Source organism: Pygocentrus nattereri, chromosome 26, assembly GCF_015220715.1.
Source record: "Pygocentrus nattereri isolate fPygNat1 chromosome 26, fPygNat1.pri, whole genome shotgun sequence".
Classification (NCBI taxonomy): domain Eukaryota; kingdom Metazoa; phylum Chordata; class Actinopteri; order Characiformes; family Serrasalmidae; genus Pygocentrus; species Pygocentrus nattereri.
In genome coordinates, this window is record NC_051236.1 from 1584205 (window position 1) to 1597557 (window position 13353).

Consider the following 13353-nt stretch of genomic DNA (forward strand, 5'->3'; position numbering starts at 1 on the left):
CCTCTGGTTTATATGATCCAAAAAACCTTTATGGTTTTTATTAACACGTCTTTTACACCGAGCCACTATTAATTATTTAGAAACTCCTAATGTAACACTCTTAAGCCTTCAAGAGCATCAAGTATAGAATCAAGTAGATCTACAGCTCAGCAAACCGCCAGGAGCCAAAGGAATGGGGCAGTTAGCTCTACATTACTGCTGCAATGTCAGACACGTCACGTTTTATGTTAGTAAACATGTTATTGTCCGTTATCTCTTGAGAAAATGCTTATTTTTACCAAGTCAGTGTCCAGCTTTTGGATCGTTGTTTACAATGTTGTAATGCTCCTCTCAGCATTACAAACTGGAAAAAATCACACACTATATGTGTTACAAAACAACTAGTCAAAAGACCCTTTAGAGCCTTCAGCCAATTCCCCTGGCACAATTCTCATTCCCCTATCCTCACCAAGGCTCACCCCCAAAATGATTTAATTATCATTTTCCGAGCGGAAGATCAATTAAAGGGGAGCGAGGGGGAGATGGAGGGGAGCCATATCTGATTATTTATCTCTTTAACAAATTTGCTGAGCTTCATGTCCCCTGAGTGCATGCTGGGGAGGAGAGAAGTGGAACAGCTCGAAAGGACGGCACTTTCTCTCTCCACTTCTCTCATCCCCGATGGTCCAGCACTGGGAACCGGTGTCAGTCGGCCTTCTCCGATCCCCTCCCCCCACCTGTCTCGTTGTAAATAAGACTCATCGAGCACAGGTTTGCATCCAGAAGGCTCCCTTATTGGAGAGCTGATGGGTCAGATGGACTGACGCGTTTGAAGGCTTTTATCATATTTGGGTGTGCGTACGCGCCTCGTCTCCGTGGCCGGCACCAGTGGGAGAGGAGCCGGGCTGCTAAAAGCAGGAGCGGCCTGTGTCTCAAACGATTGAATTTCTTCCCCCTTTCCTTTAAGACGGAAGTGCAAAGCCGGCGAACGACGCCTGTGGATGCACTTAAGGTTTTAGTTGCAGGCGTCGTAGCGACTGGCCAGATTTTTATATGACACATGAAACTAACTACACGGTACTTAAGGGCCGGGGGGAAAGCGATCCGGGAGGGCTGCAGGGAGCAGAGTCCATCAGCACTGAGCCGGCAGACTGTTGCATGACAAAAAGGACTTGCGAGGAATCGCGTCAATTAAAGGTTCATCGAGGTCCAGGTTGAGGAAGAGGAGGCATTTTCCGCTTGTGCCTCAGTGCTCACTGTTGACCAGCCTTTAAACTGTTGGATCGATACAGATATTTTGGCTTCAGTCATAAAACCAGCATCGGCACCTCCGAATCGAAACCAAATCAATAACCTTAACACATTTATAGCCTGAAATGACTGAAAAATGAAATGGAACATTGTTTCTTCCCAAAAATGTTTATTACCAGAGCTGCTTAAAATTGTAGCGTTAATAAAAAGTGAGTATCTGATACTGATACTGATTTTTAAGGGCAGCACTTTTTGAGTCAAGATGTAGTTCAGCCTGTTTTGCTGTCATGTCATTTAGAAGGAATGACAGCAAAACAGGCTGAACTACATCTCAGCACCACTGTATTATTGGCACTTATATCGGCCCACTGATATTTCATTCAGGCTCAAAATTGCGTGTCTATCAATCTCTGAACTGCGTGTATAAATCAGGATGGGTAAAGGACAGATATCGAGCCAGGTCTGATACCTCCTGAGGCAAAACAAGCCTTGTGGCATTGTTTGCACACCAGTGACGGTTGAGAGTTATAGTTTCACGTCTTGAATGCAAAGTAATGTTTCACATTTGTAGCATTCCTTTACAGTACGTTGCGGGTTTAGTACGTTATCTCCTGTTTCCATCTCAACATGCTGGGTGACCCAAAGCACTTGGCGACTTCTTAAAGACGCAGCGTTTTCTGATGAATATTCAATATAAAGCAGGTGCACTGACATTCACAAAATGATGGTATCAGTCTTTTCTCTTTTTTTTCTTTTTGGTATAACAGAGTATCGCACAGCTCTAGATCTTACACTGAACCTCTCCGGGCTTTATACAAATCGCGGAGGAAGACGACAGAAATCAATGTTTGGCTGGCTGAATTCAAAACAGATGGAGTAATCAAAGGGTATTATAGAATCACTTTATTTGATCTCAGACGCTTTGCGACAGATCATCAAAGCGCCGAGCTATTAATACTGTCTCTCTAATTTGCCTTTGTGTTTGCACGGTAATGACTTGTGCACGTTTTGGAAGTTTAATTCCATCTTTGAAGACGGCTGTTTGGAGCAGCTGTAGCGATTCAAGCGAGAGAGAGAGAGAGAGAGAGAGAGAGAGAGAGAGAGAGAGAGTAGCACATGAGAGAAGGCAGCGATCACCTGCTCACTCTTCTGACAGATCAGAGATGCTCGCTGCATATGCAGCCCACATACTGCCTTCTTCATGCTGGCGTGTGCTAAACTGCTGTTGACGTCTTCTTTAATCTCTGACGGAGAGTGTCGGAGAGAGGGGGGGGTGGGCTTTCGCACCCGTCTTCTCCAATGTTTCAACTCAGGCTCAGCACCGAGTGCTGGTGTTATTTATTTATTTATTTATTTATTTATTTTAACTGTACTGACATGATGGGGTGCTTGTTGTTTGTGCACTTTGAGATGATGGGGCGATAGCGTGAAAAGATCTGTTACTTCTGTTACTCCAGAGAGAAAGAAGGGATAGACAGGGATAGCACAGGACTACAGGGGGGTAACTGGACGCAAATTTCACCCTGATATGATGCGCTTTAAACACAGATTTACCATGACATTTACCATGAAATGCTTACATTTCGCTATTTATTTATTTATATCTTCCTAAAAGAGATGCCGGTACCTGCTGAAGGTGTAACTGGCACAGTGGGGTCCAAATATCACTAATTATCAGGGGGTTGTCTCCAGTAGTTTCTCTGATTTTCACTGTACTGGTCAACTTTATTTTCCCAAAAGAGACAAAACAGGTTGCATGTTGAAGGGACTGCGGGCACAAGCACAGTGGGATCCAAAGGTTTGAGACCTCTAGTGAAAAAGCTTCTATCTTGCATTCATTTACAAGTTTCATTACACAGTAATATTATCAGTATGTAACACTTTGAGTGAAAAGTAAAATATTTGAAATTTTAACGTGAATTTCAGGATTTGTTACTATATTGGTGGTACAGGAGGTGTCGTTTTAATGACGGCACTCAAGCTGGACTCCAGAAAAGCCTCTGATGAGCAGTTCAAATACACCTGAGAGTTGACTGGATGTGAGCTTCAGTGGAAGGAACAAAACTCAAAAAGACACCTGACCTCTGGCCTCATCACGGTGAATGTCACAAATGTGCTTCAGTTTGAAAACTGAGACAGTAATACTAGAGAATCTGGACCATTTCCTCTTCGCTTTACTCGTCATCACTTTACTTTGTTTTAAATTGTTCAAAACCCTTTTACTGTGCGGTTTATGTCCAGAAAACCACAGATTTTGAAGTACGCTCCGACACACTTTCCTGTTATTTTCAGTGATTTCACACATTTATAGCATAAAATCCAACACTATTCGATGCACAGCTCATCTCACAACCCCATAACGAAAAAATTCATAATAATATGCTATATGTGACACCCCTGCAACACAGTCATAATGTGTAGGGCTGTACATGCATCCAGGGCTCTTTTATTACTACTGTTATTGATCAAGCCAGCTAAATTCTTCAGTAAGTGAAAGTGTCTGCCTGCTTGATCACCCTTTCCTGTTTGGTCAGAGCTCTTGCGCTTGTAACAAAAACACCAGCACAGTCATTTTGACAAACACTGACTAATTCTGCAATGACTGCAGGGCCAATGAGATTTAAAAACAACTAGCTGAGCCAGAGGGAAATGTGTTGCTTATATGACATTTGATATTTGCAATAAAAATAAAAAGATCATTCAGTGAAATGTGTACTTATGCTGACGCTGGGGTGTCTTAGCGAGTCATAGCCAGAGTGAAAATGTTTCCAGTTAAATTCTGGTCTCTAAAAGATGTGCTTAAACCAGCGCCGGGCTCTTTTCGCTCCGAGTGACAGGGGAGGGAATACGTGAACTTGTGTGAACTTTAGTTCCATCCAGGCCTGGATTTTCAGTATTAGCCAAGCGTTTTTCCATTTGCGTTGTTTTCATATTGACACACAGGTTAGGATCAGTTGAACACGAGTCAGATGTGCGAGAGAGACAGAAAGAGAGAGAGAACAAATGAGCTCACTGTGCCTGGAGGCTTCTCACCAGCAGTTCAAAGATCAGGCCTCGGCAGATAAAAACAAGTAAACGTGTTACACGCCAAATTAATTTCTTCCTCAAAGACGCGCCGGCGACGTGACGCTTTTTGGCAAATAAATCTTTCAGGATGATGTCAGGGGTTTACATAAAGAAGCTTTACTGCATTTAGGAAAGCTTAGCTGCTTCCTCTTAGTGTTACCATACAAAAACATGTTATTTCTGAGTCATGGCTTCAGCAGTAAATGAGCACTTTGTGAATCACTGCATAAACTGAGATTTCGCTTAAGCCCTGCTGGAGCTGGGCTGGTTTTATTTGGGGTGGTCGTGTAATTTGAGTGATTATTGACAGGATGTGTGATTTCTTTTTTTCCAGCATGAGTCGGCAGTTCAACCCCGCACAGCTTTTTATTGTCAAATTCAAAATAGGACTATTGTAATCTACAACATAAGAAACGACTTAATTAGAAGGAAAATTCAAACGACATATCGGTAACACTTTACCTGGAGCGGTTCTTTGTAGATGATTAATAAACTCTTAACAGATTATCAGTAACAAGCAGCACATCAGTGAGGCAGCAGTAGTGAAGCGTCTGAATACACTGAGGTAAATATCTTGTAGAGGTTCTGTTCATACGTTACTTACAGTAAGTAGATGTGTTGTTATTTTAATTATGCACACCCAACATCTAACCCTCACCCTGGCCTTAATCCTAACCCTAATCTTAATCTCAACCCAAAACCTATTCCTCACCCTCGTTCTAATCCTAACCATAACCTCAACCCCAAACTTAATCCTAACCTTAACCCTGGCCCTAATCCTAAACCTAATCCTAACCCTCATCCTGGCTGTAATCCTAACCCTAACCTCAACCCAAAACCTAATCCCAACCCTCATCCTGGCCCTAATCCTAAACTGAACTTCAACTCAAAACCTAATCCTAACCCTGGCCCTAATCCTAAACCTATACTTAACCTCAACCAAAATCTAATCCTAACCCTCATCCTGGCCCTAATCCTAATCCTAAACTGAACCTCAACTCAAAACCTAATCCTAATCCTAATCCTAACCCTAATCCTAATCCTAACCCTCGTACGTTTTGTCGTTGTTGAGTGTTTGTTTCATCTAAAAGCACCACTCAAAATAAAGCGTCACCGAAATTCTCTGAAAGTACCGTTCCTGTCCTGTTGAGGGACATTTGTAAGTTGGACGAGTTCACTTTACGTGCCTAATGCTATTGAGTTAGTATTTTTGTTGTTTGTTTGTTTGTTTGTTTCATTTTAATTTACCCTTAACGATGATGCGAACATCAGAGCTATGATGTTTTGATACAGACCATCTGGGGCAATTTGGGGAAACTGCACAAATACTCATATACGGCACGTGATACAGTACCAATATACACTGAGTGAAAGTAGAGATAGCCACAGCAAAATTACTCTCGTAAAAATATTTGTGTTCTGTGTACAATTTTCTTTAATCCTGAAAGCATGTCTGAGTGGCCTGGACCTGGTTCAAGTTGCTAAGCTATGGTTCTAAGCTATGGGAGAGATTTAGAGAAGCTATGGTGTGCTATGACTGTTCTGATTTATTCATCAAAGTGCATCATTTTCTTTCAAATATTTTGAACATTTTCAGAAAGTAGTGTAGAAAAAAAGTAAGATTTCTACTTTGAAATGTAGTGGCGTGAAAGTAAACCTCTCAGAAAGTGCAGACACTTGAAAAAGTGTTTGAAAAGTTCAGGCATTGCAGATATTTATCCCGTGCCAATCAGCGAGTCAAGTCGCTTAGAAATTACAAGACCGGAACTCTTTACGGAAAACTAATGCAGCTCAAATAGGGCTTTAGTACTGTTACAAGAAAGGCCAACCTATTCCAATCTATCGAGCTGATTAACATGCCATTACATGGCCTGTGCGCATGTGTCAAGGCTAATTCAAGTCTTATTTAACAAACAAGAGTCAAACTACACAGTTGTGCATTCATCAGCACTAGAACTGAGTACACATAAAGGAGTGTACCCCCAGTAAACTGGTAATTAATAAAGAAATGGGCCTATTCCCATCACTGTAATCTAGCTGCTGAAATAGCCACGGACTCCCAGGTGTTTGTTTCCAATCCCCGACTGAATTGGACTGTTCAGAGTCTGGGCCCTTAATGAAAAGAGTGAGGTACTTACTAACGACAAATTAATAGTTATTAGGCCAAGCCTTATGGGTAGCTGTCCATCAGCATCAGCTCCCCCTGAAGGGATAGCCGTCTCGGATGGAGAAACAAGAAGGGCCTGCTCGCTTTAGTCAAAGATGACAGGAAAGATGTGGTGAGCACTAATGAGTTTCAGTAAAGTGCTCTCTCAGAGGAAAGGGAAAAAAATAGCAAAACCGAAACTATACAAAACGAAAACACCCACTGCCTCATTCCAGTTTACAGATACATCACTCGAGCGCAGCACCCCCGTTTTCCAATGGCTTTGGACAAGACACATGATTGTCACGTTTTAGGGACTTCAAATACTGTAATCACACAGAAATAGCAAATATAAACAGTTGTATGCAGAAGTTTGGACGCCCCTGGTCAAATGACATATGTAGTTGATTTTCTATACAGTGATTGCACTTCTGCACATTTTAATGCACTATAACCATTCTATTTAACACCCTGGGGTGGTGGGGGGGGGGCACAGCCTGTGCAAAGGTTATGGCACATTTTATACAGTGTGCTTCCATTTTTTCCAAGACGTTAAAACAGAAACTGTTCACTGTTCAAATGCTGTGGTTTTATTTCATCAACAAAACATGTAATTTGACTGGGAGTGTGTTCAAATTTTTCCATATGACTGTAGGTGTCACTACACATGACTGTTAAAATATTTTGTTGCTTAATAATAATGTTGTTATTGATAGAACTAAACATTTATCTGAGTCTTAGCTCATTGAAAAAAGCAGCACACTTTTAAAACAGACGAATGCAATAGATCATAAAAGACAATAAAGTGAAAAAAAATTATATAGACACATTTTTCTTCTTCTTCTTATTATTATTATTAAGTCGAAAATTATTTTATTTACAGAAAGAAAACTGACATTTTTGAAATTGTCAGTAAAGAAAGTGTTATTCACTTTGTAAATATGTAATTAATTATGTTATTACATTTAAACAGCTTAGCAATACAACACTAATAACTCTGGATTCTAAGGTTTGTTATCTAGTCATGGTGAGGTCAGCAGGTGGGCCGTCTTACCTCTCTCTCTTGAGCGTGTGGCTGCTGTACTGGCCGTTGGTCGTGGGGTGCTGGTTGAGGAGGGGGTTTTTGGGAGGCGCGGGTGAAGCGGAGGTCAGGTCCAGGCCACGGTGGCCGTTGTTGCTGGCGCTGTTCTCCTCCTTCACGGGAGCGCCCGTCACCTCCTTCCACAGCTGCTGCAGCTCAGCTGGAATCATGCCTGCCACAAACAAATTGGATAATTAAATCAATTAACGGGCTAATCCAGTTCCACTCGCATTGTAATTAAATCAAAAACAAGGGGTTGGGTAAACAAAGGAGGGTATTAATTAGGAACTGTTCCACTACGGGCGAGCGAGGAGAGATGCGCTTGGCCCACCCTCTCTCTCTCTCTCTCTCTCTCTCTCTCTCTCTCTCTCTCTCTCTCTCTCTCTCCCACCCTCTCCCTCTCTCTCTCTCTCTCCCTCTCTCTCTCTCTCTCTCTCTCCCACCCTCTCCCTCTCTCTCTCTCTCTCTGCATGTGTTGCGCGTGCCTGTGCGAGTTATGTGAAGCGTGTTTGTGTACACAAATCCCTGGCATTCATGTGCATTTCATGCTCAGAGTAAATAATTAACATACAGACAAGGCATGAAATCTGAATAATTAGCATTATTCCTCCGAGAAGAAAGCCAGCATGCGCACACACAGAGTTTACAAAAGCAACATCACAAAAACAACTCTCAGAGAAAAAAAGACAGATAGCGAGAGAGGGATGGGGGTGGGGGCAAGAGGGGAAAAAGCCCCTAGGGTAATATTCTCGAAAGCAAGTTAATGTGCAAAATACTTAAAGCTCTGCGCAGCCTTGAACTGACAGACTTAAAACTGCCTTTACAAAGTCGGCCACACGACACTCCTGCGTGTTGGAGGGGGAAAGAAAGAAAGCAAGAAAGAAAGAAAGAAAGAAAGAAAGAAACGAAAGAAAGAAAGAAAGAAACGAAAGAAAGAAAGAAAGAAAGAAAGAAACGAAAGAAAGAAAGAAAGAAAGAAAGAAAGAAAGAAAGAAAGAAGAGTTCTTCATGCAACGATGATGTTTTTTCAGTCATGCATCTCTATGTGCTGTTTCACTCTACAGCTGTATATAATCTCAATTTGGTTGCAGATACATGTATAAAGTGATGCTACGCTGTCAGAAATGAAGGTTCTGTTCAGGTCCATTTTTCATTCATCAAGGTACAAACAGTGTAGATGTTCCCTCAAAGCTCCAGCAGTGGTTCTAAGGTCTGATTGTGGAGCTTAAATCAGTTCCTCCAGGTGAAAAGTTGGTATTTGTTCCTTTTCATAACCGAATGTTTTAAAACAGAGCAGTAGAGTAAAAGCCTGGAGGCGAGGCGAGGCGGGTGTGTGGAGTCAGTCCAGCTTAGAACAGATCATCTCAGTGGATTATGGTTCAGTTATGTTCCCTGACTGAAGGCACTGAGATGGAGCCGTGAGGGTCCCACACCAGTGAGAAGAGGGGAACTGTTTAGCACCTTTATTTCTGAGAGTGTAGTACGATGCTGCTCCGCTTTCAGATCAGTTCTATAATTTCCGACTAGTCCAGAATGCTGAACAGAGCTATAAATGATTCTAAAATGAGAAAACATCAACGTTATAATAACATTAACACCCAGTTATTTGAAAAGTGGTGATTAAATCTGAGGTAGATAACTTTAAAGAAAGTAAGATAATTACTATAAACAGATGCAGTTGTATGCAAACGTTTGAACACCTTCCAATGGCTTTAGTCAAAAGCAAGCTCCTCTACAAGCTTGGCCAATGCGGCATTTCCTGCTAATTTAAGTTCATTTTAGATTTATTTGCTGGGTTTAACAAATTGGCAAAAAAAGAAACAAAATCTGAAATGTGCCATAACTTTTGCACAAGCCGCACTGTATGTTTGATTTTTTTCTGTTGACATCAGCAGATTAACAGTGATTATGCATGAAAATGTGCTCTGTTGAGAATTATTTTCACTTGGAAAGTCAACAATACATGTCATGTGACCAGGGGTGCCCAAACGTCTGCATACACCTGTAATTACAGTATGTTTTATAATAACTTCTTCCCGAAATAAACTTGAAATATTGAATAAAATATCTTACATGGTGCAGCTGTGCAGTGTGAAATATTTCAATTCTACATTATTTTGTAATTAAATCAAATAAAAACTTATTTCATAATTAATTCAAACCTTCTGAATGGTAGTGCAGCCTTTGCTTTAAGGTAAATAGGTAAGAATGAACTGAGATGCTGATGACAGTTGACACTCATCACTTACTAACGATTCGGAGAAGAATCTCCAGTAACTCCAGTTAGGAGTTCAGGCCCATGTAAAACTGTTTCGGCTGTGCTGATTGGCCTTCGGATGGCATGTAAAATTAACCAAGAGGGGAGCTGGGGGACGGACCAGTCATTTCACATGGCAATTAATTAAATCGATTTTCAAAACGAGCAACAGCAAATGGAAGATGATTTGCACCCTGCTTATCTGAATTATTCTCTGAATTATTATTTCCTCTGCCCCCCCGCCCCCCTTTAATCACTCTCTCTCTAGATACCAGAAGTGGTCCCTTTCAAGCATTCGACTGTAATACATTCGCAACAGAAATGCTTAGTCTTAATTTATTCCTGTTGTGGCAAAATAACAGGCGAGGTGAAGATCTCAATGCGATCAGCAGAAAATATTTTTAATTTGATAAGCTACTAAAGATTTTAATTATGCCGGTAATGGAGAACAGTGGGCTAATGAGGCGAGGAAAGCTCTGGAGAGAGTGCGAGAGCGAGCGACACTAAGAACTGTGAAATGAGTCTGATAGGGCCGCTGTAAATTCACTCCAGATCGTTTGCATATCAAAGAGCCGCCGGAAATTATTGCAGGACGAATCAATAACCTTTCCATGTTCCAAGGAGCATTGTTGCGGAGGCCGGACGCGTCCTTTTCCAGCCTTTTTAGTCCCGCCGAATGACGCGTTGTTGTGGAATTGTTTATCCAAATTCCTCAAAATCCTCCCAGAGACGTGACAAGAGTAGAGCTACAAAGATCAGCCAAAAAGCTGATTTTCAAAAGAAAAACCAGCACGTGGACTTTTATTGCCGCGGTATTGTTCACCGCTCTAAGCAACCACTCGGACAGACTGCAATACACGGCATTGGGGCAGTCGTGGGCTGGAGGTCAGGGATCTGGCCCTGTGACCGGAAGGTCACCGGTTCGATCCCCAGAGCCGACAGCCCATGACTGAGGTGTCCTTGAGCAAGACACCTAACCCCCAACTGCTCCCAGGGCGCTGTGGATTGGGCTGCCCACCGCTCCGGGCAAGTGTGCTCACTGCCCCCTAGTGTGTGTGTGCTCACTAGTGTGTATGTGGTGTTTCACTTCACGGATGGGTTAAATGCGGAGGTGGAATTTCCCCTTTTGTGGGATCAAAAAAGTATCACTTAATCACTTAATTAGGAGCAAGACAGCTTCTACTGTTTTGTTTTTCAACAACAAAAGTAATAGCATGGTGCGCTGCCGCACTTACTGCCGGAACAAAACCCTGTATCTCAGTTTTTGCTGTTTTTTTATTTTTTTGGATATGGAATATGTGAATTGTGGGCCAAAACAAATATCTGATATTTTTCACATACACATCTCCTGACAGTGATACTGATGACACATAAACATTAAGGAGATGCTGAAATCGGTTCCACATGCCTGGATTTGTATTACGACGATATATAAATTTTGTTTTATAGGGTTTCACATGCAGTGAAATGAACAAAATGCAAACACCCAGTGTTGCATGTCGCTGCTGTCGGACCAAAACCTCGTACCTCCAAAATGGTAACAGGAGAATGAAAAAACATACTTTATTTTTTAATGTAAGTCAATGGAATGTGACTTTTTCCCAAGTCATTCTGTGTCATTTCTTTTGGTCCGTTTGTCATGAAATTTTCACACAATGTAAAGGACAACAGGCATTTTCAAACTATGTCAGAGCCTGAAAAATGAAAAAAAAAATTGTTCTGACAGCAGCGATATACGTTCTGTATATATAATATCTGATATATCCTCAAATCTAAAAATCTGTCCGAGACTGAATTTTTTTAAGCAAATACCTGCTGATATGATTCTGATATCACTGAGCATCACTGATTTAGCTGTTATACCATTTGGAAATGCCAGTTGCCAGGTATACTGTGTAAAAAATCATCACACATTTATTATATTACATTAATGTTCATTAAAGTTTCCCTCCGTTTTTTCCTTCTCCGGTAAAGCTTCCATTGTGGGAATACAACAGTGATGCAGCGGTGCTCATATAACACAAAAGCTCTAAGTACAAAAAATCATCTGATTATCTGATTGATTAAAGAAACAGACGAAAGGTCTTGCTTTGCCATCTTTGCCGTGGTTTAGAACGGCAGGATTTGGCAGCGAGCTTCCATAAAGGAAGGTCACAGCTGTAGTGAGTGTCCTGGGTGTTGGACAAAAAGGGGGAACGATCATTTCCCCCCGCCCCACATGAAACGCAGCGACGACGTGTATTTTTAGCTGACGTGCTTGACCGGGCCTGCCCACGAGTCCAGGCGACCCCAACACCACTTCTGACTGCCCCTCTCTTCTTGGTACCTCTGCCTCCCTTCCTCCTTTTCCCAACTGTCTGTACCCCCTGTAACTTTCTCTCACCCGACTCCATCTGTAGTTCCACGTGTGCATTAATCCTCTACCCCCTGTCGAGTAAAGCTAGACACCTTTCGCAGTCACATGACAGACAGGCCCAACGGTAATTCCATCCCGTGCTCCATTTGTGTAATGTGCTGTTGGACCAATCGGATAAAACCCAGAGCGTTAACTTTATTCAGTAACATATTCAACAGACGTCCTGTATTTAATGGAAACCCTTATATCCCCAACCAGCCCCCTAAATTTGTCTTTTCAGCCCGGATTACCGCATCCATGGAGATTCGCCATTTTTCAGAGCGGCCCCCTCTTCCCCGTTCCGCTCATTACAGGCCAAAGATACAGGCACCCTCCTTTTAAAAAATGTATTTGGGCAGGACACTTGATTGATCACCGGCAGCGCAACTCGATTTTTACCGCGGCAGGTAGCGGGGCCCACTTTCCTCCTTCTTCAACCTTTCCTGTCCTTGTACCTCTGGTACCCTGGTGGCCATGTTCAAGCGAGCAGAAAGTTGATTTAAGGATCATAACCGCATCAGTCGCCAACCGTCATCACGTGCTGTTGGAAAAAAAATAGCCCGATGGCCCCGACTGGGCCGCGTCCCCCCCCCCAACATCGCTATGGCCGCACCACCGGGGGCCCAAAGTGACACAACTATTAGTTTATTGTTCCATCAGGCGAGGACCTTCACGGCCCCCCCGCTCACCGTTTATGGTGCTCTGATCGCCGGGTCTTTGATATGCAGCCCTTAGGCCTAAAATATGTTCCTCTCCAATGCTACAGGAGCTATTAAAGCAGTGCCACGCCGCTGGCCGATCAATCAATGCCTAGGGTCCCACGTGGGCCGCGCTCCGCTGGCTGGCCGCGTTCGCTGCCTTCGTATTAACGGCAAATTTGTCTTGTCGCGTCCCGCGACCCTCTCCTGGACAACTTAACTGATGGGAGGCGGAGGATGAGAACTGGCTTTGGCCCATACGTGCAGGCAGGGTGCGGCGAGCGGCGGCTAATGGCTAATAGAGTGGAAGACGAGGACGGGGGGGATGACATAAACACATGATCACGGAAAGAGACATGTGCGCACACATACCGCTGGCAGGAATACCTGGGAGAGCAGGGCTAACGCAGGTGTCTGACTGAGAGAAACGGGTCAGATATCATTTCCTTCTCCCTCTCTTTCCTCTTTCTTATCGCTGCT

The 13353-nt window shown here is 42.8% G+C and overlaps 1 protein-coding gene across 6 annotated transcripts in view; it reads right to left on the minus strand.

Moving 5' to 3' along the window:
• Nucleotides 1-13353, minus strand: part of foxp1b (forkhead box P1b) — a 310010-nt gene that overhangs the window by 30623 nt on the left and 266034 nt on the right. For all 6 annotated transcript variants that reach the window (XM_037534963.1, XM_037534964.1, XM_037534962.1 and 3 more), the window contains one exon: nt 7497-7695. In XM_037534963.1, coding sequence (XP_037390860.1) covers nt 7497-7695 — 199 coding nt within the window. The remainder of the gene's footprint in view (nt 1-7496; nt 7696-13353) is intronic.